This window comes from Dasypus novemcinctus, chromosome 8 (assembly GCF_030445035.2).
Source record: "Dasypus novemcinctus isolate mDasNov1 chromosome 8, mDasNov1.1.hap2, whole genome shotgun sequence".
NCBI lineage: Eukaryota > Metazoa > Chordata > Mammalia > Cingulata > Dasypodidae > Dasypus > Dasypus novemcinctus.
Window position 1 is genome coordinate 98,160,838 of NC_080680.1, and position 27,934 is coordinate 98,188,771.

Sequence of the window (27,934 nt, forward strand, 5' to 3'; positions counted from 1 at the left end):
ACAATTCATCAACCAAGATATTTTAATCACCTTTATTTTCCCATGTATTTTACAGCATCCCTTAGATTTGTTTCTGTTATTAATTAGTATTCTTCCAAAAGTTTTTTCAATGAAGGTCACTGTGTAACAAAGTATCCAAGTCCTTATATGTCTGAGAATATTTTTATTACACCCTCACATTTGAATAACAGTTTGGTTGGATATAAAATTCTAGTTTCAAGATGTTTTCTCCAACCAAACAGCAGGTGTGTTTTATGAGGAAACCAAATTATTTACAGACAAATAATAATAACAACAATAATAATAGTAAAGATGCTATGTTTTATTTGGGCAAATTCACTCACTTCTTTCTATAATATGAAGTAAATTTTCAACACCTGTGAACCTAGAAGGCCTGGATGATTTTCTAGGAAAATATACGTGAGGGTGGCATCTCTACCAGATATTAAAGTGTAATGTAAATTTTCCCACAATTAAAATGATTTATAGAGTAGATAAAGACAGACCCGTGAGTAGAATTGAAGTAAGATATGAGAAATAGTCCCTATACATATAAGAAATTAATTTATTATTAGGGACATTTTGATAGGAGAAAAAGTAAGTCTGTAAATGGGATAAAACAACTGGACAGCTACATGTGAAAAAAATAAAACCAAATTCCCTAACTCCTACTTACATGAAAATAAATTCCAGATAAGCTTAAATTGTTCATGTATAAAAACAAACCTCAAAAGTACTAAAGGAAGATAGGCAAAGTTGTACATTATTTTGAAACTTTTCTTATAGAGGAATTAAATGAAAATACATGTGCCACACTGATGAAAGAGGTTGTTGATGTGGAGAAGCAGGGCGGGGAGGGGGGCGGGGAAGTGGGGTGTATGGGAAGTTCCTATATTTTTTAATGTAACATTTTATGTTATCTATGTATCTTTAGAAAAAAGACAAAAAAATGTTAAAAAATGAAAATACATGATAAAATACTGTAAATATGACTACATAAAAGTTAAAAAATTCTGCACAGTAAAAAATATCATGAGCAAAGTAAAAAAAGAAACCCAATAATGTGGGAAAACCATTTGCAACATATATGAAAAAATATAAATTTTCTTAAAATGAAAGGCATTTTAAAATGTAAAAAGAAAAAAGACCTAATTGAAAATAATAAAAGCTATGAACAGGTCACTGAGAGGATATACAATGGATCTTAAGCATGTAAAAAAGATGCTTAACATCAATCATAATAAAATAAATGTCAAACTACACTGAGAAACCATTTCTCATGTATCAGCTTGTCAAATACTAAAAATTTTAACAGCACACTACGTTGATGAGGATATAAAGAAACAGACACTTCCATCCTCTGATGCTGAGAGTTAAATTGCTACAAACTCATGGAAAGCATTTTTTAAATTTCTTTGTCTTTATTTATTTTTTAATGTTACATTCAAAAAAATGAGGTCCCCATATACCGCCCCCCCCAAACGTGGAAAGCATTTAACCATATTTACTTAAATTATAAATAGGCATAACCTTTGTTCCAGCAATTAAATTTATAGGAATTTATCCTACAATATTGTTTTCAACATGGGCACATAGAACATGTTCAAGGGTTTTCATTGTGGCATTTTCTATAATAGCAAAGACAGTAAGCGACCAAAATGCCTAACAATAGAAAACTGGTTAAATAAATTATGATATATTCATATAATGAAATACAGTTCACCAGTAGAAAAAAATGAGGAGGATTTATATGAGATGTTATGGAATGACCTTTAAACTATACCGATGACCCAAGTGCAATGGCAAACACCAAAAAAGAATGAAGGTCCAACAATGAGCCCCTGATACTAATGACTATGCTGTGAGCCTGTGCACCTGAAATAAGAACAAGGCCTAGAGCAGCAGTGTGCCTAAGAGTTATCTCCTGAGAGCCTCCGTGTTGCTCAAATGTGGCCAGTCTCGAAGACAAACTCAGCATGTAAATTCATTGCCTTCCCCCCGGCGTGGGACATGACTCCTGGGGATGAGCCTCCCTGGTGCCGAGGGATTACTACCAAGTACCAGCTGATGATGTAACTAGAAAATGACCTTGAATAAAAGGTCCAACTCAGACCAGCAGAATATCTCTGTCTACATATAATAACAGGAGTTAAAAATGCTTTTTGACCTAAATCAAGGGGGAAATGTAAAGGACAAATGAGTTTATATGGCTATGAGTCTCTAAAAAAGAGCTGGGAGTTTTTCAGAGGGGTTGCCCTTATGCACACCTGAGCAGAGTCCCAGAGAAAGATAAAGTAGATACAACCCCAAGTATTGGTTCTTCTGAGGGCTACAGAGACCCACAGGTTTTATGGTCATGGCAGATGGAGTTCAGTGCCATGTCAGTTGGCCCTTCTTTGGAGTTGGTGTTTCTGTGTGATGGAGCTAGACTCAGATGTGATCTCTTTTCACAAGCCTTTCCTGTTACTTTACCAGAATTGTAGTTGGTGCTGGGGTTTAATATGTACCCAGGGGATCTGAATCTCTGGACTGACCATATGATAGCCAGGCCCTGAGCCTCAACAGACTTGCAGCTCCTACACTCTGGTTTATTGGACTTACCCCACATGGTCAACCACCACACCATGGAGCCAAGAGTACCTACAACTGAAAGCAGGAGGATTGCATCCAGCATCCATGTGGAATCTAAGCCCCCTCTTGACATAGATGTGGAGTGGACACAACCAATCCAAGGTCCACAGGATGGAGGAATAAAATATGGATTAGAGTGGACTTACTGATATTCTATTCATGAACTATTGTGATTAGTAATCGAAGAAAATGTGGCATTGGTGTGGAGAAAGTGGCCGTGGTGGCTGCTGGGTGTGGAGAATGGGAGGAAGAGATGAGATGTGGAGGTGTCTTCAGGACTTGGAGTTGTCCTGGGTGGTGCTGCAGGGACAATTACCAGACATTGTAGGTCCTCCCATGGCCCACTGGATGGAACGTGGGAGAGTGTGGACTATGATGTGGACCATTGACCATGAGGTGCAGTGATGCTCAGAGATGTATTCACCAAATGCAATGAATGTCTCATGATGATGGAGGAGAATGTTGCTGTGGGGGGAGTAGTGGGGTGAGGGGGGTGGAGGGTATATGGGGACCTCATATTTTTTTAAAGTAATATAAAAAAATGAATAAAGACAAATATATATATATATATATATATATATAAAGAGGTTCTGACATGCCCCACACCAACCCCACCCCCACTCATCCCACATCAACAACTTCTTTCATCATTGAAGCACGTCCATTGCATTTGGTGAATACATCTTGGGGAACTTCTGCACTGCATGGATAATGGTTTACATTGTAGTTTAAACTCTCCCCAAGTACATTCGGTGGTTTAGAGCAGGATATATAATGTCCAACATCTGTCCCAGCAATATTGTACCAAGAAGTTAAACAACTCATTCTTAGACAAACAGTGGGTCAAGGAGGAAATCTCAAAAGAAATCAGCAACTACCTTGAAACTAATGAAAATGATAACACAATACATCAAAAATTATGGGATGCAGCAAAATCTGTGTTGAGATGAAAATTCATACCATAAATTCATACATCAAAAAAGAAGAAAGAGCTAAAATTGAAGACCACACTGTGATTGTGATTTGCATTTCCCTGATGGCCAGTGATTTTGAGAACCTTATATGTGCTTGTTGGCCATTCTTACATCTTCTTTAAAGAAATGTCTATTTGATTCTTTTGCCCACTTTTTACTTGGATTACTGTCTTTTTGTTGTTGAATTGTAACAGTTCTATATATATTATGTATTATAAAGAACTGTTTATATTAAACCATTAGCAGCAATTAAAAATATACATACTATACTGATGAGTAAGAAATTCAAAATATTGAAGATTGTATTTAGTATGCTTCTTTTCATGTGAAAAGGGGAACTGTATACATAAAAACATGTATATCTCTGCTGTTCATATACTGGTTGAGCCCTGGAACTCAGTAGAGTTGCAAGACCTACTCTCCAGTTCATTGAACTTACCCAGAACAACTAACAAAAGGATGATGAAGGACAACACCCATTCCCCAAAAACCAAGTATCTACAACTGCAAGCAAGACAGTTCCATTCATCTGCCCCATGGGATCTAAGCTCCCTCTCATTCAGAAACAGAGTGAGCATCACCATCCCAAAATCATTAACTTTGAGGAATGAACAAACATTAGGGGGGAATGTAACTATGGACTAAAGTGGACTTATTATTCTAGCAATGGAAGAATTTGTAACATTGATATAAAGGCAGTGGCCACCAGAGGTCCAAGGGGAGGGATAGGGAAGAATAGGTATAAAATGGTGCAAGCTAAGGGCCAAGAATCTCAGGTAGCCAGCCCCAGAACACCAGATTTCAGGGAAAAAGCATCACCTTGATACCTTGATTTGAACTTTCTTTTAGCCTCAACCATGAGCAAATAAATTCCCATTTTTTTATATGGACCCATTTCATGGTATCTGCTTGAGTATCCTAGGAAGCTAAATCTATCATATAACCCTTTTTCTGTTATATAAACTAATTTATTTTAAATGGAAGGGCAAAATAAAGGCGCATGTTATAATCCCAAATTATGAATGGTTAGGGAGTGGAGGTGGCTCAAGCTATTAAGACACTTCCCTCCCACATCAGAGGTCCCAGATTTGGCTCCCGGTGCCTCCTAAAGGAACATGGAAGAAAACAGACTCAGCAAGTGAATAACAACAAGGGTATGGGGTTAAATAAAAATTTTTAAAAAAGAATAAGAGTGGTTATCTCAGGATAGTGGGATTACATGTATTTATCACTTTCTTCTTTGTATTTTTATGCACTTGACAAACTTTATAACATGGAAATGTGTTATTTGTATAATCAGAAAAATAAATAATTAAAAATATTCTAAGAAAACATAAGAAAAGTTTATCTTTGCTTGGGATAACTGGAAAATGCCTAAAAGAAAATGAAGAAAGAAAAGGATGTACATATTCTCCATAGTATATAAACAGTCACACACATACACACTGGCTGGAGTCAGATATTTCTAAAATTAAAATCAGTAAGCTACACTCTATAAGTAAAATTCAGTAATTAAGAAGGTTTTATCATTAATGTGGAAGCAGTGGCCACTGGAGGTTCTGAGGGGAGGGGAGGGGAGGGGAGGGAAAAACCCAGGTGTAATATGGGGGCATTTTCATGACTTGGGAATTGTCCTGAATGATGACATTTCAATGATAGACACAAGCTATTATATCTTATTATAACTTACAAAATTGTGCAGGAGAGAGTGTAAACTACAATGTAAACTATAATCCATGCTTAGTGGCAATACTTCAAAATGTGTTCATCAATTGTAATAAATGTACCACAATAATGAAGGATGTTGCTAATGTGGGAAAATGTGGGAGGGGTAGGGAGCAGGGCGTATGGGAATCCCCTGTATTTTTTATGTAACATTTATGTAATCTAAGTATCTTTTTTAAAAGCAGTATATATATATATATAGAAGGTTAAGTACAAAACAGGAAAGTAAAATCAAAAGAATTTTTTAAAACACTTTAATTTTTCAAATTGGACAAAGTTCTGTCATCTGGTAGCAATGAGTAGAATCTGCTACCAAAAGATATCATTATGACAATGACTTTCATCATCAAGAGTCCGATGACATCACCATTAAAAGAAGATTCAAATACCAGAAGAGTAGTATACAATATCTGATTCAGAGTTTTGTTTGTCTTTGTCTTTGTTTTACAAAGACACAAAGATATAATGCTTGGAAAATGTCTATCCTCCTAGGACTTCTTTGATATCTCTTTACATCACCATAAACCATAGGTAAGTAAAATAATAGCTAGGGTTTGTCCAAACCTTGATCTTAAAATTATATTGTACAGAATAGGTAACTCATCAACATATTACTAGCCTATAAGAATAATGTCAGTCAGAAATAATCTGGATAATGTTCTTGAATTTAAAAGTTGTTCATTTCTCATTGCTAGGGTACTGCCCAGTATGGCATTATCTATAGAAAAACTGTCCAATAGAAAACAGAGTACCAGACACATTTGTAACTTTAAATATTCTAAGAGCCACCTTACAAAAAGGTTTTAAAAAAGGAAATGTATGGAATTAATTTTAATAAGATATTTGATTTAAAACAATATATCAACATTTTAATTTCATCATGTAATCAAAACATTAAAAATTATTGTATTAGTCAACCAAAGGGGTGTTGATGCAAAATACCAGAAATTGGTTGGTTTTTATAAAGGGTATTATTTGGGGTAGGATCTTACAGATACCAGGCCATAAAGCATAAGTTATTCCCTCACCAAAGTCTATTTGGAGCAAGATGGCTGCCGACATCTGTGAGGGTTCAGGCTTCCTGGGTTCCTATGTTCCTGGGGCTTGCTTTTCTCTGGGTTTAAGGCCTTTCTTCCTGGGGCTGGCTTCTCTTTCCTCTGTGAGCTTACTTCCAAGGGCTCCAGCTCAAGTCTTTAGCATCAAACTCCAACATCAGAAACCCCCAATTCTGTTCTTTGCCATGCCTACTATCTGTGAGTCCCCACCCCTTGGTGGTGGGGACTAATCATAACTCAGTCATACCCAGATACAGATCAGATTACAAGCATAATCCAATATTTCTTTTTGGAATTCATCAATTATATCAAACTGCTACAATTTTTTTTTTTTTTTTTTTAACTATTTCTAATTTATTTTTATTTTTTTTTTTTTTTATTGACTTTGTAATAATATTACATTGAAAATATATATGTGAGGTCCCATTCAACCCCACCCCCCCACCCCCCCTCTCCCCCCCCCCAACAACACTCGTTCCCATCATCATGACACATCCATTGGATTTGGTAAGTACATCTTTGGGCACCTCTGCACCTCATATACATTGGTTCACATCATGGCCCATACTCTCCTCTATTCCATCATGTAGGCCCTGTGAGGATTTACAATGTCCGGTGATTACCTCTGAAGCACCATCCAGGGCAGCTCCATGTCCCGAAGATGCCTCCACCTCTCATCTCTTCCTGCCTTTCCCCATACCCTTTGTCCATTATGTCCACTTTTCCCAATCCAATGCCACCTCTTCTATGTGGACACTGGATTGGTTGCTACAATTATTAATGTGATGTCTTACTTTTTTTCATCCTAAATCTTTAAAATCCACTGTTCAAACTAGCAACAGTTCAAGTGCTCAATAGTCATATTATATGAGCTATCTTTAAGGTAGCTCATATAATTTTAGGCTGCTGGTCCTTGAATAAATTACTAGTCTTATTATCATGAAGAAAAACTGTATAAAAGTCAATTTTGAAGGCAGAATATATTGCAATGCATGAAGACATCTTCATAACGACCTTGTTCTATTCTCACAGAAGGACATATGAAATACACAGAATAAGAATTCTGTTGAATTTCTTTTAGGCAGTCAGGGTGGATTTTGATAAAGGACTACAAAGGAAGGTCACAGACACTTTGCACTTAATCTGAAAAGGATCAGTCAGCATCCTAAGGGAGATTTTGCAGGCACTTCTAACAGAACAGAAGGCTTGCCTGATTCAAATCTACATTTTTCTAAGGCTGAACATTCTAGAATTGGACAGACTGGTATTCAAATGCCCATAAGTTCATTCATTGTTAGAAAATGGCAAGAATGTAGTTTTTACTTTCCAATTTTTCCCTCTTTCCATAGGCAAGAATGAATTCTAAAATTAAAATGCTGTTATTGGTTTTATTTGTGCTATCACTGATGTCGACTGAGCATTATTTCAGGTAAATATAAAATTTTAATGTACCATTATCTTTAATGATTGGTGAATTTTGTCCAAAGGATATTAATAACACCCCCTAAATTAATCAGAAATTACCTTCTCTATGGGGAACAAAATAAAGAACAAAGCAAAGCATAAATACATTAACCCTTTTCATTCTTTTCAACATTCAACTAACATTTTTTGAGCACCTTCTCGGTGTCAGGCCCTGTATTATGTGCTGGAGAAACAGTAAAAACTAAAACAAGTCACTGTTCTTAGGGAGCTTTATATTTTCAGTAGAGAAGATAGACAATAAAGTGTACTAGGGAACAAATTTGGTTAACCTGCTAAAATTCTCTCGTATTACAAAATTCTAATTTCTTACTGACTCCATGCTAGTCTCCTTACGATATTCTTTGTAAGAATTCAATGTTACTGAATGCTATTTGTAAAGACAACTATATTGTAAGAACTAATGTCTTTACAGATCAAGCCCATTGCATTGGCATTATGTTATACATGATATTGCCCTCCTGTGGCATTGTACCTTAATGGATAGGATTTATGACCAGTCATAATAGTATTAATATTGCCTGTTTGAAGACAATAATGGGCTCTCAGTCAAAAAAGAAATAATAGTGCATAAGTTGATTGCAGGCATGAATGTTGTCATGTATTCTAAAACTGTAGTATAATGCATGGCATACAATAGGCTCTTAAACATTATTTGACTAACACATGAATGAATGAATGTGAATTCTAGAATTTTTGTTATTCTAATTGCAATAGGCCTTTGTTCAAATTTAAAACTAATTTTTTTTCATTTACCTGAAGAATAAAGAAAAACCTACAGAAGGTGTATCTCTGCTGGTAAGAATCTTTGTTCTATAAGTATTCTACAGACTGCACTGAAGGCAAAACTAGCTGGAGTCAAATGGGTTCTAATGGTGACTGTGGGTGGAAAGAATTGAAAACTAAATTCCTTGAGACAACCACTGATTAGCTTCTTAGGTATCTGTTCAGAAACATACATATTTTTTAAAGATTTATTTTTTATTTCTTTCTTTCCCCTTCTCCTCCTCCCCCTCCCCAGTTGTCTGCTTTCTGTGTCTATTCGCTGTGTGTTCTTCTGTGTCTGCTTTTATTCTTGTCAGCGGCATGGGGAATCTGTGTCTCTTTTTGTTGCTTCATCTTGCTGCGTCAGCTCTCCGTGTGTGCGGTGCCACACCTGGACAGGCTGCACTTTTTTCACATAGGTGGCTCTCCTTACGGGGCACACTCTTTGCCCATGGGGCTCCCCTATGCAGGGGACACCCATGTATGGGACAGCACTCCTTTGCGCACATCAGCACTGCGTGTGGGCCAGCTTTACCACATGGGTCAGGAGGCCCTGGGTTTGAACCTTGGACCTCCCATGTGGTAGGCGGATGCTCTATCCATTGAGCTAAATCCACTTCCCTGTTCAGAAATATTTTATACATATGCATATATACATATATATGAGAATGTATATTTGTGCACATACATCTCCAAAATTTTGCTCACTCAGCACATTCACCTACTTACACAGGACAGTTTTTGACATTTGCTATAGTTTAAATATATCTGTCCAGAATGGTGTTTTTCTTTAGATTATAATAACCCTCTTTAGTCAACCACGGTTTCTACCATTGATCATTGTGTAGGACCACAGAGATTAGTAAAACCAACCCTCAAAAAGAATGGTGACTTTTTTTAAAGTTCTCCTTTTGTCACTGTATATTTTTAATGAAGTTAGGCATTAATGATTTGGATTTTGAAAGAGCACCCATTCTGGCAAATCATAATTAAATGTCTTTGGCTGAAGACACTTATGAAAATGTCAGAAAGAGATGCACTCAGAGATTTTTTTTTAACATTTTATGTTGAAAGAATTATAGATTCACAGAAAGTTACAAAGATAGTATAAAGAGGTCCTGTGTAACTTTAGCCCTTTTCCCCAGTATTACATCTTATATTATTATAGTGTAATATCAAAATCAGGAAATTGACATTGGCACAATGTGTATGTATAGTTTTTGCCTTTTAGCACATGTGTAGATTCATGAACTACCACAGTAATCAAGATACAGAACTATTCTATCACCACAAAGAGCTCTCCAGTGATACCATTTATATACACATTCAGCCTCCTCTTCCCCACTCTCCCTAACCCCTAATACCACTAATTTATTTTACAACTCCATAATTTTGTCATTTCAAGAATATTATATAGTAATTGTACAGTATATGGCCTTTTGAAATGAGCTTCTTTCACTCAGCATAATGTCCTTGAGATCTAATCAGGTTGCTACAGGTATCAATAGTTCGTTCATTTTTATTGTTGTGTAGTATTTCACAGAATGGATGTACAAGAGTCTATTTAGACACTCAAATATTCAGGGACATTCTGGTTGTTTCCAGTTTGGGGCTATTACAAATAAAGCTGCTAGGAACAATCATGTAAAGATTTTGTGTGGATGTAAGTTTTCATTTCTCTGGGATGAATGCCTAGGAATGCAACCGATGGGCCATATGACAAGTGTAGGACTTGTTTGTTTGTTTGTTTTTAAAAGAAATTGCTAAAGTATTTTCCATAGTGGCTGTACCATTTTATATGTACATCTTTTCATTATCTTAACAGTGTTAGGGTATCAGGTATCGGGTCCAAAGATTTCTTCACCAAGCCCTAGTCCCAAAGATTATCTACTATGTATATTTTGAAAGTTTTATTGTCAGTTTTTGTTTTCATTTTTGTTTTCACTTTTTTCTTTTTTTAAACAAATCAATTCTATTAATACATATTAATAAAGCATACAATTCATCCACAGTACACAATCAATGGTATTTGGTATAATCACATACTTGTGCATTCATCACTTCAATCATTATTAGAGCATTTTCATTATTTCAATAATAATAATACACAAAAAAAAAACAAACAAGAAAATTCTCACCTCTCAATATGCTTCCCCTGCTGTACATAGCTGCTGTTTCTGGCTATTCTTGCACAAATATTTATTTATTTACTAAGCAGTTTTATTGAGATATATTCACATACCATACGATCTATCCAAAGTATATAATCAATGGCTTTTAGTATAATTACAGTGTTGTGCACAAAAAAATTTTAGAATAATTTCAGTACTCCAAAAAGAAAAACTTCACACCCCTTAGTAGTCCTTCCCCAGCACTATATAACTAGTAATGTAAATTAATTTTTATAAATAGATTTACATTTACATTTTATAAAAATGGAATCATACAATATGTAGTACTGTTTTTGGTTTCTTTCACTTAGCATAATGTGTTTTTTTCTCTCTGATAGTAACATCTTGTAGTATTACCAAACATTTGTTCAGTTTCAAAGAAAGAGGGTTTTATATATGCAATTTTTGAAATACCATATTCATATTTCACATGAGGTTTTACTACACTATTCAATCCCATGTTACTTTTTTTAGCTTTCCTTGTAGTAACATACATGACAAACTTGCCCTTTAAACCACTTTCATACCCACATAATAGTACTACTAGTTGCAAACATTATGCTGGGCTTTCACCTTTTCTATTCATTTTCAAAGATTAACACAAAAATAGGTGTGAAATTATATCTCACTGTAGCTTTGATTTGCATTTCCCTAATCACTAGTGATGTTGAACATTTTTTCATGCAGTTTTTTGTTTGTTTGTTTTGTTTTTTGTGGTTTTTTTTTTTTTTTTTTTTTTTTTGCCGTCTGTATTTCTTCTTTGAGCAGATGTCTTTTCAGGTCTTTTTGGAGGCTGTGTGTTACTTTTCTCATCTTTGGTTCTTGGTTCAACTTGTTCTGGGTCTTTAGGATTGTCCCTGTTACTTTCTCAAATCTGTGCCCTGAACCCAGTAGTGGGTTGCAGACCTGCTTCCTAGGGCTTTGTGGAGGAAGTCTGTAAAGAATGGAAAAAGTGTCTCTTAGTTATTTATTTTTATTTACTTTTAATTTCCTCATATGCACTTCCTTGGTCTGCCCACAGATAGCCTTTTTGGCAACCCTCTCATTTCAATCCCGGTCAGTGTGCTGCAACACAGACTGGATTAGTGTAATAGAGGATCCTGCATGGAGACTAAGAGACTTGTAATTCAAACTTTCTCAGTTGGAATTCTCCAACCTTTGCTGGCAGCACTCTCACTTTTCCCAGATAGGAAATAATTCCTCTCCCCTCTGCATCCTCAACAACCAGTCCAGGTTAGTAGAGAGAGATTGAGAGGGTTGGATCTCTTTAGTCCCTTGCCAGCTCCCAAGGAAAACAATGGCACAGTCCCAACCAGCCTGGAGGGGCTCATGGGACACAGCAGACCAAATTTGTGGGTCAAAAGCTTTTGTCAGCTTCTTATATTTATTACTTCTTTCCTTCTGCTTGTTTTGAGTTTATGCTCTTCTTCTCAAGTTTTATGAGGTGGGAGCTTGGATTATTAATTTTAGACTTTTCTTCTTTTCTAAGGTTAACATTTAATCCTATAAATTTCCCCCTTAGGGCAGCTTTAGCTGCATCATACAAATTTTTATATATTGTACTTTCATTTTCATTAATTTCAATGCATTTTTTTCTTTATAACTAAACTTGGGAACAGATTTTTTAGAAGAGTATTGTTTAGGTTCCAATAATTTCATTATCTTTCTGTTACTCATTTCTAGCTTAATTCCATAGTGTTCAGAGATCATGCTCTGTATGATTTCAATTCTTTTAAATTTGTTGAGGTCTTTTATATGGCCCAGGATATGGCCAGTCTTGGCATTTGTTCTATACACATTTAAAATTTTTGTGTATTTTGTTTCAGTTGGGTGAAATTTCTATAAATGGCAATTACAATCTCTTATTTGATAGTGCTATTGAGTTCTTCTATATCACTGCTGATTTGCTGTCTTGTTACTCTGTCAATTGCTGAGGAAGGAGTGTTGACATCTCCAAATATCATTGTAGATTTTCCTGTTTTTACATTGATGTCTCTCACTTTTGCTTCAAATATTTTACCATTTTGTTGTTTGTTGCATATACATTAGAGATTGCTATGTCCTCTTGGTGGATTGACCCTTTTATTGTTGTGCAATCTCCCCTTTTTCCTCAGTAATTATCTTTGCTCCAAAGTCTACTTTACCTTTATTAATGTAGCCACTGTTGCTTTCCTTTGAGTAATGTTTGCATGTTATAGATTTCCCATCATTTTACTTTCAATCTACCTATATAATCTTATTTATAATGAGTTGCTTGTAGAAAGCATACTGTTGTCATGTTTTTATTCACTCTGCCAATCTCTGTCTTTTAATTGGTGTATTTAGACCATTTACACTAATGTAATTATTGATATAGTACATTTAATTCTAACATTTTATTTTTTTGTTTGTTTTCTTCTTGTTCTTTATGTTTTTTGTTTCTCTCTTTTCTTTTAACTTCCTTCCTGTGGGTAGTTTCAACATTTTTTAGAATATCATTTTGATTTATCTATAGTGTGTTTGAGTTTATCTTTCTGTATAGTACTTTTAGCAGTTTAAGTGTTGCATTATATGTACATAACTTATCACGGTCTGCTGGTGTTGACATTTTACTAGTTTAAGTGAAGTATAGAGACTTTACCTTGCTCTACATCCCTTATCTCCTGCGTAATTGTCTTAACTATATACTCTATGTACATTGAGAACTACGTTAGATAATAATGTAATTTTTCTTCAGCAATCAAGCATAATTTTGTAAACTCAAAAGGATAAAAATCTATTGTATTTTCCCACATGTTTGCTCTTTCCATTGTGCTTTCTTCTATCCTGATGTTCCAAGATTCCTTCTTTTATCATTTCCTTTCCATTTCAAGAACTACCTTAACCATTCTTTTAGGGTAGGTGTGGTGGTGACAAAGTCTTAGTTTTCCTTCATCTGAAAATATCTGGTGTTCCTTTCATCCCTGAAAGATATTTTCACTGGTTATAGGGTTCTGCATTGACAGTTCTTTTCTTTTAGCATCTGAAAAAAATATCATTCCACTTTCTTTTGGCCTCCATGATATATGAAGAGAAATTCAGCTGCCATTTGTATTGTTTTACTCCTATAGGTGAGGAATGATTCCTCTTTGGTGGCTTTCAAAATGTTTTCATCTTTAGTTTTCAGAAGTTTGATTATCATGTGTGTCTTTTTTTTTCCCCCTTAGGAGGTACCAGGGATTGACCCAGGACCTCATACATGGGATGCAGACATTCAACCACTGAGCTACATCCATTCCCCAATGAGAGTTGGTTTCTTCATTTGTTTGTTTGTTTTTAGGAGGTATTGGGGATTGAACTGAGGACCCTGTACATGGGAAGCAGGTGTTCAACCACTCAAGCTACCTCTAATCCCTCATGTGTGTCTTCACATGAATGTCTTTGGTTTATCCTGTTTGGGGTTCATTCAGCTTCTTGAAATTTTATGTTTATGTCTGCTGCCAATAATTTGGGGAACTTTCATGCATTATTTCTTTGAATTCTTTTCATCCCCACATGCTTTCTTCTCTCTTTCTAGGACTCTGACGATATGAATGCTTGATCTTTTGTTACAGTCCCACATGTCCCTGAAGCACTGTTCTTTTTTCTTCAGTTTTTTTCCTCTCTGTCATTCAGATTGATTAATTTCTATTGTACTACCATCAAGTTCACTGATTCTTTTCTCTATCCTCTCCATTCTCCTGTTGACCCTATCCATTGAAGATTACTTTGGTTATTTTATTTTTAAGTTCTAAATTTTCCACTTGGTTCTTTAAGTTTTCTGTATCTTTAGTAAGACTTTCTATTTCTTCACTGGGACTTGTTATTTTTTCTTCTGTTTCAAGTGTTTGTAATTGCTATGAGCATTTTTACAATGACTGCTTTAAAATCCTTGTTAGTTAATTCTAAAAGTGGTATTATCTGGTATCTACTATCTATTTTTTTTTCATTTGAGCTGAGATTTTCCTGGTTCTTGATATGTCACCTAGACATTTTGGGTATTATGTTATGAGATTCTGGGTCTTATTTAAGTCTTGGATTTTTGGAAGCTTCCTCTGACAATGCTCAAGCTGGGAAAGGGAATGATGCTGTCTCCTTACTGTCAATTAGGGGTAAAATTCCAGATTTGCCACTCTTCCTCCATTGATACCCTGAGAGGTAGGGGCACCTTGTTATGAATGACTGGGGATGGGAATTTAGGTGCCTATGTGATCTCCACTGATAATGCAGAAGGACAGCCTCAATTGTGAGCATTAGTAAAAGTTGTGATTTTCTACCAGGCCTCTTCTGATTCCACATTAGTGAGAAAAGGCCCCTAGAGTAGAAGTCTCGGCTCTCCATTTGGCCTTTGCTGGAGGGAGTGAAGATGACATCCAATTTTTCTACAGTATTCTGTGGAGTGTAGCAGTTAGTGAGTAGTTAGTGTCTAAAAGTTTCCCATCTTGTTAGGCTTCCCCTTTCCTGGTCCTTTAGTTAGAAAAAGCAGGCTCTCCTTAGGGCTTTTTTTTTTTTTTCATCTGTACCCATTGGCATTTCTGGGTTGATGGCTTTTGTATTTCCCAATCTGGTATATATGTAGCAGAAAGAAAACCCAGGGAACTTACCACCAGGTTTTTCCTTGGATCCTGTGTTCCCTAACTTGTTTGCCTTCTTCTCTCCATCTTTCAAAGTTTTTTTATGTTTATTTTATATATATATAAATTTTAAATTATATATACATATAATTATATATATTATATATACAAGTTATATATAGAGAGAGAGTATGGAATTTTTAGCTCTACTTAGCAGGAGAAATAGATACTACTCCATCTTTCCAAAAGCACAAATTTCTTAACTTTATTCTTACATTGCAAAATATCCCAGGTTTATAAAAGGTAAAGTGCTTAATAACCTTTTTAATGGAATAAACTTAAAAGTCAAACAAAACCTTAGTTGGGTTCTGTATTTAAATGAAAATCAAGGTAAACACTTGGACCCCTAACCCAACCCATTTATTTCAATACATAACAAGTACCTATTACATAGTAAGCCATTAATGTGTGATAAATGAATTAATTGAAATTGCATTTTTGCGTGAGTTCTTTTGTCTGTTCTGTTAATTAAAAAAAAAATTCCTCCCAAGAACCATACTCCTTCTTGCCTTCATGCCTCTGATCATTACCTCTTCACCTTATACATCTTTCCTAGATAAGTCCTTATCATTCCAGACACGGTTCACATATTTCTTATCCAAGTGGTTTTTGTTGACTGAAAATTTAAATTGGATGACCTACTTACATGCTTTCATAGAGCTCTTTTTCCGTGTTAGTATTTATCACTCTAGACTATAATTGTCTATTTAATATTGTCTTTTCTGCTAGGCTATAAGCATCCTGAAGTCAGGACCTAGATCTAAATGTTCATAGCTTTAGAATCAGCACCAAACTGATTCTATTATGTATAGGGACTCAAAAAAATATTTGTTGAATGATGTATTACTCTTAATAACTTGATTTTCTCTTTGTACCCAGGAATTATCAAGTAGAAGAACCTCAGCTCTCTGATTGGTTTAATCCTAAGTAAGAGCCAAAAAAACCTGCTCACAAAATAATTATAATAACTCAATTTGAAAGAGGTTTTTTTTTCCCATCACTAAACGTAGCTATCCTGGGAGATTTCCAGGAGTTGGAGTTTATATTTTAAGGTTTAATATGCAAACCTAGGATCTATTTATCAATAATTAGACAATTAGGATGGTATTGAGAAGGCTGACACACTCTATCTGGTTTAACATTCCTCACTTTATTAGGGGAAATAAAGAATCTCTTTGGAAGCAATCCCAAAATACCATTAATGACTGCTCTTAATTTTGGCATTAACAGGCAGGAGAGAACTTCATTCTTTTTAATGGTTACCTAATATTCTATTTTAGCAGTTGTATACCATAATTTATTTAACCAATTTCCTATTGGTTTTGTATTTTTTAGTTTGAGGATTGTTGCAAATAATGTTTCAATGAATACCCTTGTACATACATATCTGTATAATGTCAGGTAAATTTATCTGTTGGATAAATTCCTAGCCTGGAGTCATTAGTTAAAAAGATGTAGATATTTTAAATTTTGATTCAGGTCACTAAATTGTACTTTAATAATTTCATCATTTTATTTCCTCATCTATAGTGGATAAACTTTAGTAATATTAATGTTATTTTATTTATTTGATAATACTTTAGCAATTACTGGCAAAATTGTTAGTTAAAATACCTCACATCAATTTGCATTTTTATAACTATTATTAAGTTTGAGCATCTATTTTATAGTTTATATTTGTATGTCATCTCACATGAATTCCTTTTCTATATTTATATTTTTAATGAACCTCAGGTCCACAGAATTAAATTAATAATAATCCTTTGTTCATGACTCACTCTCATCATTGGTTCACACAAAACTTATGTATATTATTTGTTTGAGTTTATTTATAATGAGACAAAAATTGCAATCTTCAATAACTTTAACATCTAGCTTTGTGTCTTTCCAAAACCCCACCCTGTCTGCTCTCCCACCTCCTGCAACAATCACAACCCCGAACCTTGATTCATCATCCCCTTGCCTTCTTTTTGTATAATTTTATCTCATCTATATGTATTCTGCAAAAAAAAAAAAAAAATCTATTTTTAAGTGGTATTTATAATTTTATAAAATGGATATCATTCTGTATATAATTTTCTGGGACTTGTTTTTGCCTTCAAGATCATACAAAATTTGTGTATCACTCTAATTCATTTTGATGGCTTCATAATAATTGACTGTGGAAATAAACCAGAGTTTATTCATCCACTGCCCAGTTAATGGATACTCAAATGGTTTCTAGGTTTTTGCTATTATGAATTGTGCTGCTATAAATATTTTTATAGATGTCACCTTAGGTATAATTGGAGCCAGTGGGTGGTAGGGTATGTGAATGTTCAATCTGTAAGATAGTACCAAAATTATTTTGCAAAGTGGATATTCTAATTTAAATTTCAACCTGTAAAATAGAATAGATCCTCTCACACTTGGCATTGCCAATAGAATGAACAAATTATCTCTTTGTGGTCTTTTAAATTTCTTTAATTACTAAAGAAGTGGAATATTTCCTCATATGTTTGTTGATCGTGTATGCTTCCTCTTCAGTGAAATGTGTTCATATAGTTTGCCCATTTCTGTTGCGTTATTTGTGCTATTGATTTAAAGAATATATTCTGGATACTAACCTTGAAATATCTGTTACTGTCATGACTACTTCCAATTATAGTGTTATTAGGCCCACTGTTAGATCTTATTATTTAATGTGATAGGGAAGAGGCACATTATTATTATCAGAAAATTTTAAAATAATTTAATAATTATTTCAATATAGTTGATTTCTTTTATAATAATATGCATTTTGCTTTATATATTTAAAAGCATTATTCTTACAGATGACATAGGCTTTATTGAACTACCAAATGAGCCCCTGGCACAAAAAAAAAAAGGCTAAAAAACCTTCATCTTATTAGATGCCTTTTCAAAGTTCAAAGAGTTTAAAATGTGAAAAAAAAAGATTGTAATAGTTAAATACCCCGCTCCATCTACCTCTGATCTCATTTTCAATTATTGTCTCCCTTACTCCATGCCAATTACGATATATAATAGAGGCTCAATAGCTTCAGACAAAATGAATGCATGAACCCTTCTGTCTAATTACATTGACTAGAACTTTCATAACAATGTAATAAAGATGGTAACAGGCATCCTTTAATTAGAAGTTTTCTGTTTTATTATTAAGCATCATATTGGCTTATAGTTTCAAAGATATATTTGAAGAAGAAATCAAATAACCTCTTCAATGTGTGAGATACCAAGGAAGAAACTCGTTGCTTCTTTATTAAACTAAAACTAATGAATATCATAGGTATTTCACCTCTGAAATTATATGTAAAATTTTCTATTTCCATAACATATAAAATTAAGGATTGGTTGATTATTTGTCTTAAATAAAAGATGACTTTATGAAGATTAAATGACTGGTGTGTGGGAAAAATCAGGAGATTGTAGCTGACTCCTTAAATTAACAAGGTAGTTCACCAAAAAATTTATGTTCTCTTGTGCTGCACTGGTGGATGCATAGAACAGGACGAAAGAAGTAAGTCTCATCCTGTTCATGTATGATTAGCTCACATCTGGTGCATTATTCAGTTCTGGACTATTTTCAAAGAGACATCAAGAAACTACATTGTGTTAAGCAGAAGAGAACTAGGATGGTGAAGCATTTAGAAAGCATGTCATGTGTTGAATATAAACTAGATTAGATCCTTTAAAGTGCTCTTCATGTTTTCAAAACAAGAAATCTTAAACTCACATAACATGTTCTTCATGAATCCCTATGAGTTCCAAGAGTCCACCACTTTTATTTTCTAAGCCCTTACAAATCCTAAATTTAATAATACTCTAAATTTCATTCCATGGATCCAAGTAAACCAGTATTGATTCCTGTATACCCTTACTTCTCTAGTCTGGGATATCCAAAGTTGATCATCTAAACCAGTCTCTCATTTAGATTCATGGATTCTAATGCACTGGCTGCCTCATTCTCTAAAAAAAATAAATTCTGGATCAGTGTTACTATCTGCTTTCTCAGCTGCTAAACTTAGGTGTCTAAATGCAGTTGAAAAAAAAACGTACAATCTTGCAACCACTAAAAATTCAGATAGAAAAGATCAAAAGAATTATAGATAAATATCAGTCATGAATATAAATTCTAAATAAAATAATAGCATGTGGAACCTTGCAATATGTCAAAAATAATATGAACAAGAAGGATTTATAGCAAGAATGCAAAAATAATTATACATCAGTAAATCTATCAACATATTATACCATATAAAGAAATTAAAGAAAAAACAGCAATAAATACTTTAAAGGAATTTAACAAAATCTAGTAGCTATTCCTAATAAAATTCTAAGTAAAACAAAATAGGAAGACACTATTTAAGTATAATAAAGCCTAGGTATCAAAATCCAAAAAGCAAATTTCTTAACAAAACCATTTTAATTTAAATTAGGAGCTAAACAAGGATTTCACTATCATTAGTATTATTTTACTCTTCCCTGGATGTTATAGGAAACAAATAAGAAATTTAAACAAATGGCATAATGAATAGAAAATAGAAGATTAAACGGTATCATTTTGCCAGTGTGTACATTAAAAATCCAAAAATCAACACAAAGGAAGGGAGGAAGAGAGGGAGGTTACTAGAAGTAATAAGAGAATTTGGTAAGTGACTGGGCTCAAAAAAAATATTTCTTAAACCAATAGCTTTCTCTATTCTTGCAATGTACCTAGGACTAAAATGAAAATGGGAAAATAAAATCATTTATAGTAGCAACGTAAGCTATAATATACTTTGTAAAAATCTAATAATAAAGGCACAGGAGTTGTGTGAATAAAATTACAAAATCCTATTAAAAGACCTAAAACAACACTTGGGCAAATAGAAAGTTACACCATGTATTTGCATGGAAAAACCGAATATCACAACATCAATTCTCTCAAAGTAAATGTAAATTTAAATTGTTTCAGTCAGGATTTGCTGTGTGTGATAATGCTTCAAGACAAACCACCACAAAATCCAGGTACTTAAAACAGTGAGCAATTTTTTCTCACTAAGCATCTGTGGCTCTGCTGAGCTTGACTGAGGTTTGCTACGCTTGGCTCCAAGATATGTTAAGCTCAGATTTGCTCTGAATATTTTCTCATTCTTGGATAACAGCTATCTGGAACATAGTCTCCTCATGGAAAATGGCAGAAATACAAGAAAGGAAGTCAAACCACATAAGCACAGTTAAAGCCTCTGTTCTTGTCAATGTTCTCCAAAATTCCAATAGGCAAAAAAATCACACAGGCAAGACCAAAGTCAGTGGGGAGGGGAGGCATACTCTGCCCACTTTCTTGGGAGGCAATGACAAAGTTACATGACAGAGGAGATAGATATTTCATTCTGTGTCATGGGAGTAGAAATTTGGGAAGAATAATCCAATCTACCACATTCCAATTAATCTCCTAATGGATATGTAATTGTTAAAATTATTTTAAAGTCTGTATGAAAGAATAAATGCCCAGAATAGTTGAGAAAATATGAGGAAAGGGAAGAGGATTTTGCCTTACCAAATATCAGTACATACTATAACAGCAATGTAATTAAGTCAACATGTAATAGATCAGAAGAATAGTGGATCCACAATTAGATCACAGTGTATATGAAAGTTAATATATAACAGAGTTAAAATCAGTGATGCAAGGATGGATTATTTAATAAATGATTCTTGCTCTATTGGCAACCTAACTGAAAAACAAAGTAGGCCCCAATTTTAGACCATTTACAAAAATAAACTCCTGAAGGAATAATGATTTAAATGTGAAAAATAAAACAATATGTCTTGTTAAAAAGTCTATTAGACAACATGTGAAATCTAGATGACAATGAGATCTTTCAAATTAAGGCTAGAAACCTAGTAGCTATTTTTTAAAAGAATATTTTGGGGGAAGCAGCTGTGGCCCAATCAGTTGGGCTCCCATCTACCATATGGGTGGTCCTGGGTTCACATCCCAGGGCCTCCTTGAGAAGGCAAGCTAGCCTCTGCACCACGGAGAACTAACAGCCCAAGCACCGTGGAGGGCTGACACAGCAAGATGACGCAACAAAGGGAGACAAGCAGACACAGAAAAAACGGCACAAGTGGACACAGAAGAACACACAGCGAATGGACACAGAGAGCAGTCAACTGGGGGGGAGGGGGAAGGGGAGAGAAAGAAATAAAAAATAAATCTTAAAAAAAGGAAAAAATGTGCAGCAAAGAACACAGAGGACAGACAGCAAAAAAACAAGCTGCGGGGGTGGGGGGGATAAATAAATCTTTTTTTAAAAAAAAAGGCTTTTTTTTTTTAAGTCAGGATTTGAAAGTTGGTGCCCAGTATATATATATATATAGGCACAATGGTCCTATCTACCAATGCTAAGATGCAAAACAAAGTTTTGGAGATACTAAGATGCAAAACAAATTGCAGAATGCAGAAGGATATTTGATGAAAATTAGTAAAGCATTTTTGAAAGCATCCTTGGGGTTGATTGAAGTCTAATGAGGATATTGATGTTCCTAAACAGCAGCCTCATTTTGAATGAGGCATAGCTGTCTTTTGAGAGGCCAGTTGGCTGTGAAGTTCCTTCCTGAGGGCTCATGCCATGAGGTTATTTTTGAGAAACTGGCAACAAAAATCAACCAGAAAAAGCCCTTCATTTTACAGACATGGAAAGGAAACATATACACGTGATCTGTTTTTATTAAAGACATTGATTTTTTTATTTTGTAAATGGATAATGAAACAACCTTATGCAGATTAATATGTAGATAAATGAACACTTATGTAGATAAGTTAACACTAGAAAAAAGAAAGGGAAAAAAATAACATTTTGGGGGACTGCTTGCCTGCGTTGGAGACGTGGTAGCTGCAGACTGAGCCTGCTGCTTTCTAGCTACTGCTTCAGCTTCCAGGACAGAGAGGACGGCTCAGCTGCGGATGGTCAGATAGCCCCCATCTCCCGCCACCAATCCCCAGCCTCAACCATCATGGAGCAGATGACAGCAGTGGCAGAAGAAGGCAAGGAGGAAGATGGTGAGATGGCGCCCAGGCTGGTGTGGACTGTGGCACAGGGTATACAAAATTAGGATATGCTGGAAATACAGAACCACATTTTATCTTCCCTTCCTGAATTGCTACTAAGAAGTCAGCAAAAGTGGGTGATCAAGCTCAGAGGAAGGCAATGAAAGGTGTTGATGATCTAGACTTCTTCATTGGTGATGAAGCAATAGAAAAACCTACATACGAAACGAAGTGGTCAATCCACAATGGACAGGTTGAGGGCAGGGATTTGATGGAAAGGTTTATGGAACAGGTGATTTTTAACTACTTAAAGGCAGAACCTGAAGATCACTATTTTCTTTCAACCGAACCTCCATGAATACTCCAGAAAACAGAATATACTGCTGAAAAAATATTTGAGTCCTTCAATATTCCAGGCTTGTACATTGCTGTGTAGGCTGTTCGTGCCTTAGCTGCATTCTGGACCTCAAGACAAGTAGGAGAACCGACACTAACTAGTACTGTACTAGACAGTGGAGATGGTGTAACGCATGTTACTCCTGTGACTGAAGGGTATGTGACTGGCAGCTATATTAAGCACATTTTAATTGCAGGATGAGATATAATGTATTTTATTCAGCAACTGCTGAGAGACTAGGAAGTAGGAATCTCTCCAGAGCAATTCTTGGAAACAGCTAAGGCAGTAAAGGGGTGTTATAGTTATGTCTGCCCAGATTTAGTAAAAGAATTTAACAAGTATGACACTGATGGGTTAAAGTGGGTTAGGGCGTATACTGGGATCAGTGCTAACTCAACAAAAGAATTTTCAGTTGATGTTGGTTATGAGAAATTCTTGGGACTGAAATCTTCTTTCACCCAGAGTTTGCTAATCCAGACTTCTTACAATCTATCTCAGAAGTTGTAGATGAAGTAACTCAGAATTGTCCTATTGATGTCAGACGTCGTTTTTATAAAAACATTGTCATCTCTGGAGGTTCAATCATGTTCAAGGACTGTGGACTTTGCTTGCAAGGAGATTTGAAAAGGACTGTAGATGCCAAGCTGAAATTAGGTGAATAATTGAAGGGCAGTAGATTGAAGCCAAAGTCTATTGATGTACAAGTGATTACACACCACATGTAGCAATATGCAATTTGGTTTGGGGGATCAATGCTAGCCTCTATATCTAAGTTCTACCGAGTATGTCACAGCCAAAAGGATTATGAAACATGGGATTGTAAAGATAGTAAAACCTCATATAAAACACGAATATGGGGGATATTATATATATGACTGTTTTACCACATATAAATACAAATATCCTAGAGAGAAGGAAAAAGGATAGCAGCTATGGGAGAAGAAAAGGATTATGAAGAAACTGGACCTAGCATTTGTCTTCAAACCCCAGTGTTTGGAATCATGTCAGAAAATTGACTTCCAGTTATCAGGATTAGGGAGGTGGGGAAGAGACAATTTCTGATTACCTGTTTTGTCTGGATGGCTGGGTTTTGAAGTTTTAAACTTAATCTGCCAATAATAAGACCAAACATAATATACAGGAATATTTTAGTAAGTATATCAACATGCAAGTGTAGAAGAGAGCTAAAGAAAAATCTTTTTCTTTAGAGTGAATATTTGAATCTTACGTGTAACAGTGAATTTTACTTCTTTTTGTGCTCTATTTTATATATTATTGAATTATCCAAGACTTGATGGGATTTATCAGTATGTAGATAGCTCTAATAATGCTTGAATTGTACACTAAAGTGTGCATGCAAGAGTTTGCTTATAGTTCATACTTTTTATATTTTGACGGAAAAGTCAAAGAAAAAATGTAGTATTTGAGGGGGAAAAAAGTGACCATGTGAAAGATAAATTCAAAAAATAGCCTCATGAGACTTGATACACACTCATGGAACTCCAGTTATTAGAAATTGTTTCCATCCCTCTCCACCTTCTCAATGGTTTTCTTTGCAAGTGCTTTTGGAATTCAGAAGCTAGTTTTTTGGATTAACTATGTCTGCTAGTACTTTCTGATTACTTGCATTCTGTTTCTTGCTTTAAAAGAAAAGTAAAGACAAAACTGTTGGACCATTATTGCAGTTCTGTAGGGTCGTTTCTTATTAAAAAAACAATAATTTGATTATCAAAATTGGTGTACTTAAAGCATAACACAGAGTAATTATCTAAATACAAAGTACTCTTATAAATCACTGAGGAAAAAACACAATGCAATTCAAAAATAGGAAACTCACAGTAGAGCAATTTGAGCATATGATAAGCTAATAAGCATATGAAAATATGCTCAAATTCAGTAGAAATAAGATAAATGTAAAATAATGAGCTATTATTTTATGCCTATAAAACTGGTAATAAAAACTATAAACTTATACTGTAGGAAAATGCTGGTGGATATGTGAAGTAATTCAGGCTTTTGTTGTTTTTTTTTTTTAAGATTTATTTATTTATTTATCTCCCCTTCCCCCCACTCCCACCCCAGTTATCTGTTCTCTGTGTCCATTTGCTGTGTCTTCTTCTTTGTCTGCTTTTGTTGTTGTCAGCGGCACGGGAATCTGTTTCTTTTTGTTGCGTCCTCTTGTTGTGTCAGCTCTCCGTATGGGTGGCGCCATTCTTGGGCAGGCTGCACTTTCTTTCCCGCTGGGCGGCTCTCCTTATGGGGCACACTCCTTGCGCGTGGGGCTCCCCTACGTGGGGGACACCCCTGCGTGGCAGGGCACTCCTTGCGCACATCAGCACTGCGCGTGGGCCAGCTGCACACGGGTCAAGGAGGCCCGGGGTTTGAACCGCGGACCTCCCATGTGATAGATGGACGCCCTAACCACTGGGCCAAGTCCGCTTCCCCAGGCTTTTACTTTCTATGCAATTTTTCTGGAAACCTAAAATTGTCTAAAAATAAAGCCTATTTGGGGGAAAAAAAAGCAGTTGGGTAATATCTATTGCAAATAAAAATGCATGCATCCTTAAACCCAGAAATTCCACTCTTGGGACTATCCTGTAAAAATAAGAACCCAATACAAAAGGACAGATTAAAGAAGCTTATTATTGCATCTTTTCCCATAGTGACCAAAATCTCAGAAATAAAATTAATACCTGTCAGTAAGGAAATGGCTAAACAAACTGTCCACACCTTGGAATTTTATGTACCCAATTAAAAGAATGAATAACCCTACCCCTCACCTTATACAAAAAATCAATTCAAAATGGATCTAATACCTAAATATAAGAGCCAGAACTATCAAACTCCTAGAAGAAAATGTAGGGAAGCACCTTTAGGACCTTGTGTTTCTTAAACTTTATACCCAAAGCACAAGCAACAACAACAACAAAAAAAAGAGAAACATGGGACCTCATCAAAATAAAAAACTTTTGAAGTTCAAATGACTTAATCAGGAAAATGACAACCTACAAAATGGAAGAAAACATTTAGAAACCACGTAGGTTTAATATCGAGAATATCTAAAGAAATCCTTCAACTGAACAATTTTAATGACAAACAACCCAATTATAAAAGGGGTAAAGGACTTGAATAGACATCTCTCCAAAGAAGATAAACGGTCAGAAAGCACATGAAAAGATGCTCACCATCATTAGCCATCAGGGAAATGCAAATTAAAACTACAGTAAGGGAAGCAGATGTGGCTCAAGTGATTGAGCTCCTGACTACTAGGTGGTAGATCCCAGGTTCGGTTCCTAATACCTCCCAAAGAAGACAAGAAAGACAGCAAGCTAATGTGATGGACAGGCACAGCTAGCTGACACAACAAGATGATGCAACAGGAGACAGCGAAAATATAAGAGACACAACAAAGCAGGAAACAGGTGGCTCAGGCAATTGGGCACCTCCTCCCACACCAGAGGTCCCATGTTTGGTTCCTGGTGCCTCCTGAAAAGGAGACCACCACACAATAAGCAGACATAGAAATTCAAACAATAAGGGGGTGGGGAGAAATAAATTTAAAAAAAATTTTTTTAACTACAATAAGATACCTTTTTTTCTTTAATATACTTTATTTTTTTAAAAAAATACTTAGATTACATAAATGTTACATAAAAATTATAGGGGATTCCCATATGCCCCGCTCCTTAACCCTCCCACATTTAGCAACATCCTTATTAGTGTAGTATATTTGTTAAAATTGGTGAACACATTTTGGAGCATTGCCCCTAAGTGTGATTAGAGTTTACATTGTAGTTTACACTCTCTCTTGCACATTTTTGTAAGTTATTACCAGATAAAATAATGGCCTGTATCTGTCATGGCAGTGTCATGCAGGACAACTCCCAAGTCCTGAAATGTCCCCAAATTACACCTAGTTTTCCCTCTCCCTCCCCTCAGAACCTCCAGGGGCCACTGCCTTCACATCAATGATAAAAGTTCTTCCATTGCTAGAATCACAATAAGTCTATAGTAGAATACCGTTGTTCATTCCCCAATCCTGAAGATTCTGGGATGGTGATGCCCACTTTACCTCTAATTGAGAGGGAGCTTAGATTCCATGGGGCAGATGGAAGGGACTATCTCAGATGCAGCTACAGACCCTGTCTGTTCCTTGAGATGGTCATCGTCCATCATCATCTCCTTGTTAGTTTTCCTGGGTGAGTCCCATGAACTGGAGAGTAGGTGTTGCAAACCTGTTGAGATTCAAAGTCCATATGGTATACGGACAGGCTGAAGATTTAAGTCTCTTGGACATACAACTATCAACTCTAGTACTAACTATAGGTTCAGAAAGAAGGGTCAGAAGGGCCATGTGTAGGGAAAACACACAACTGAATCCAACTCTGTCACATTGAGGAGCATAAATTCCAGAGCAGGGCCCACTGGCAGGGCACCAAACTCCTGAGCTGTCTGCCCTGCCTATGGTGTCCAGATGTCTCCAGAGGCCTCAGGAGTCCTGCTATTTGAGGCAATATTTACTTTAAGATACCATTTCATACCTACTAGAAAGACTGCTTTTTAAAAAATGGAAAATAAGTGTTGCAGAAGATGTGGAGAAATAGGAACACTCATTCATTGTTGGTAGCAATGTAAAATGGTGCATCTGCTGTGGAAGACAGTTTGGCAGTTCCTCAGAAAGCTAAGTGTAGAACTACCACATGATCTGCCAATCTCATTACTAGGTATATACCCAAAAGAATTGAAAGCAAGGTCTCAAGGGGTTATTTGCAAACTGACATCCATAGAGATATTATTTACAATTGTTAAAAGGTGGAAGCAATCCAAATGTACATCAACCAATGAATGGATAAATAAAAGCTGGTATATACATACAATGGAATATTATTCAGCCATAAAAAGGAATGAAGTCCTGATGCATGCTACAACGTGGATGAACACTGAAAGACATTGAGTAAAATAAGCCAGGCACAAAAGGACAAATATTCCATGATCTCACAGATTTGGAACAATTAGAATAAGCAAACTCATAGATGCAGAATCTAGAACATAGGTTATCAGAGTGGAGTT

At 35.4% G+C, this 27,934-nt stretch overlaps 1 protein-coding gene, 1 non-coding gene and 1 pseudogene across 2 annotated transcripts in view; 2 read left to right on the top strand and 1 right to left on the bottom strand.

The window, feature by feature from the left end:
- The first annotated feature begins 7,791 nt into the window (after window positions 1-7,791).
- The window catches only part of LOC101426324 (N-acetyllactosaminide alpha-1,3-galactosyltransferase-like 1), a 28,693-nt gene continuing 8,550 nt past the window's right edge, over window positions 7,792-27,934 (top strand). Inside the window, exons 1-3 of the mRNA XM_058301363.1 lie at window positions 7,792-7,814; window positions 8,630-8,665; window positions 16,314-16,361. Coding sequence (XP_058157346.1) covers window positions 7,792-7,814; window positions 8,630-8,665; window positions 16,314-16,361 — 107 coding nt within the window. The remainder of the gene's footprint in view (window positions 7,815-8,629; window positions 8,666-16,313; window positions 16,362-27,934) is intronic.
- LOC111761950 (small nucleolar RNA SNORD112) lies at window positions 17,157-17,228 on the bottom strand. Its single transcript, XR_002795175.1, has one exon. It is a non-coding gene; the product is annotated as a small nucleolar RNA SNORD112 (small nucleolar RNA).
- On the top strand, window positions 22,576-23,880 carry LOC139439460 (actin-related protein 3 pseudogene; annotated as a pseudogene).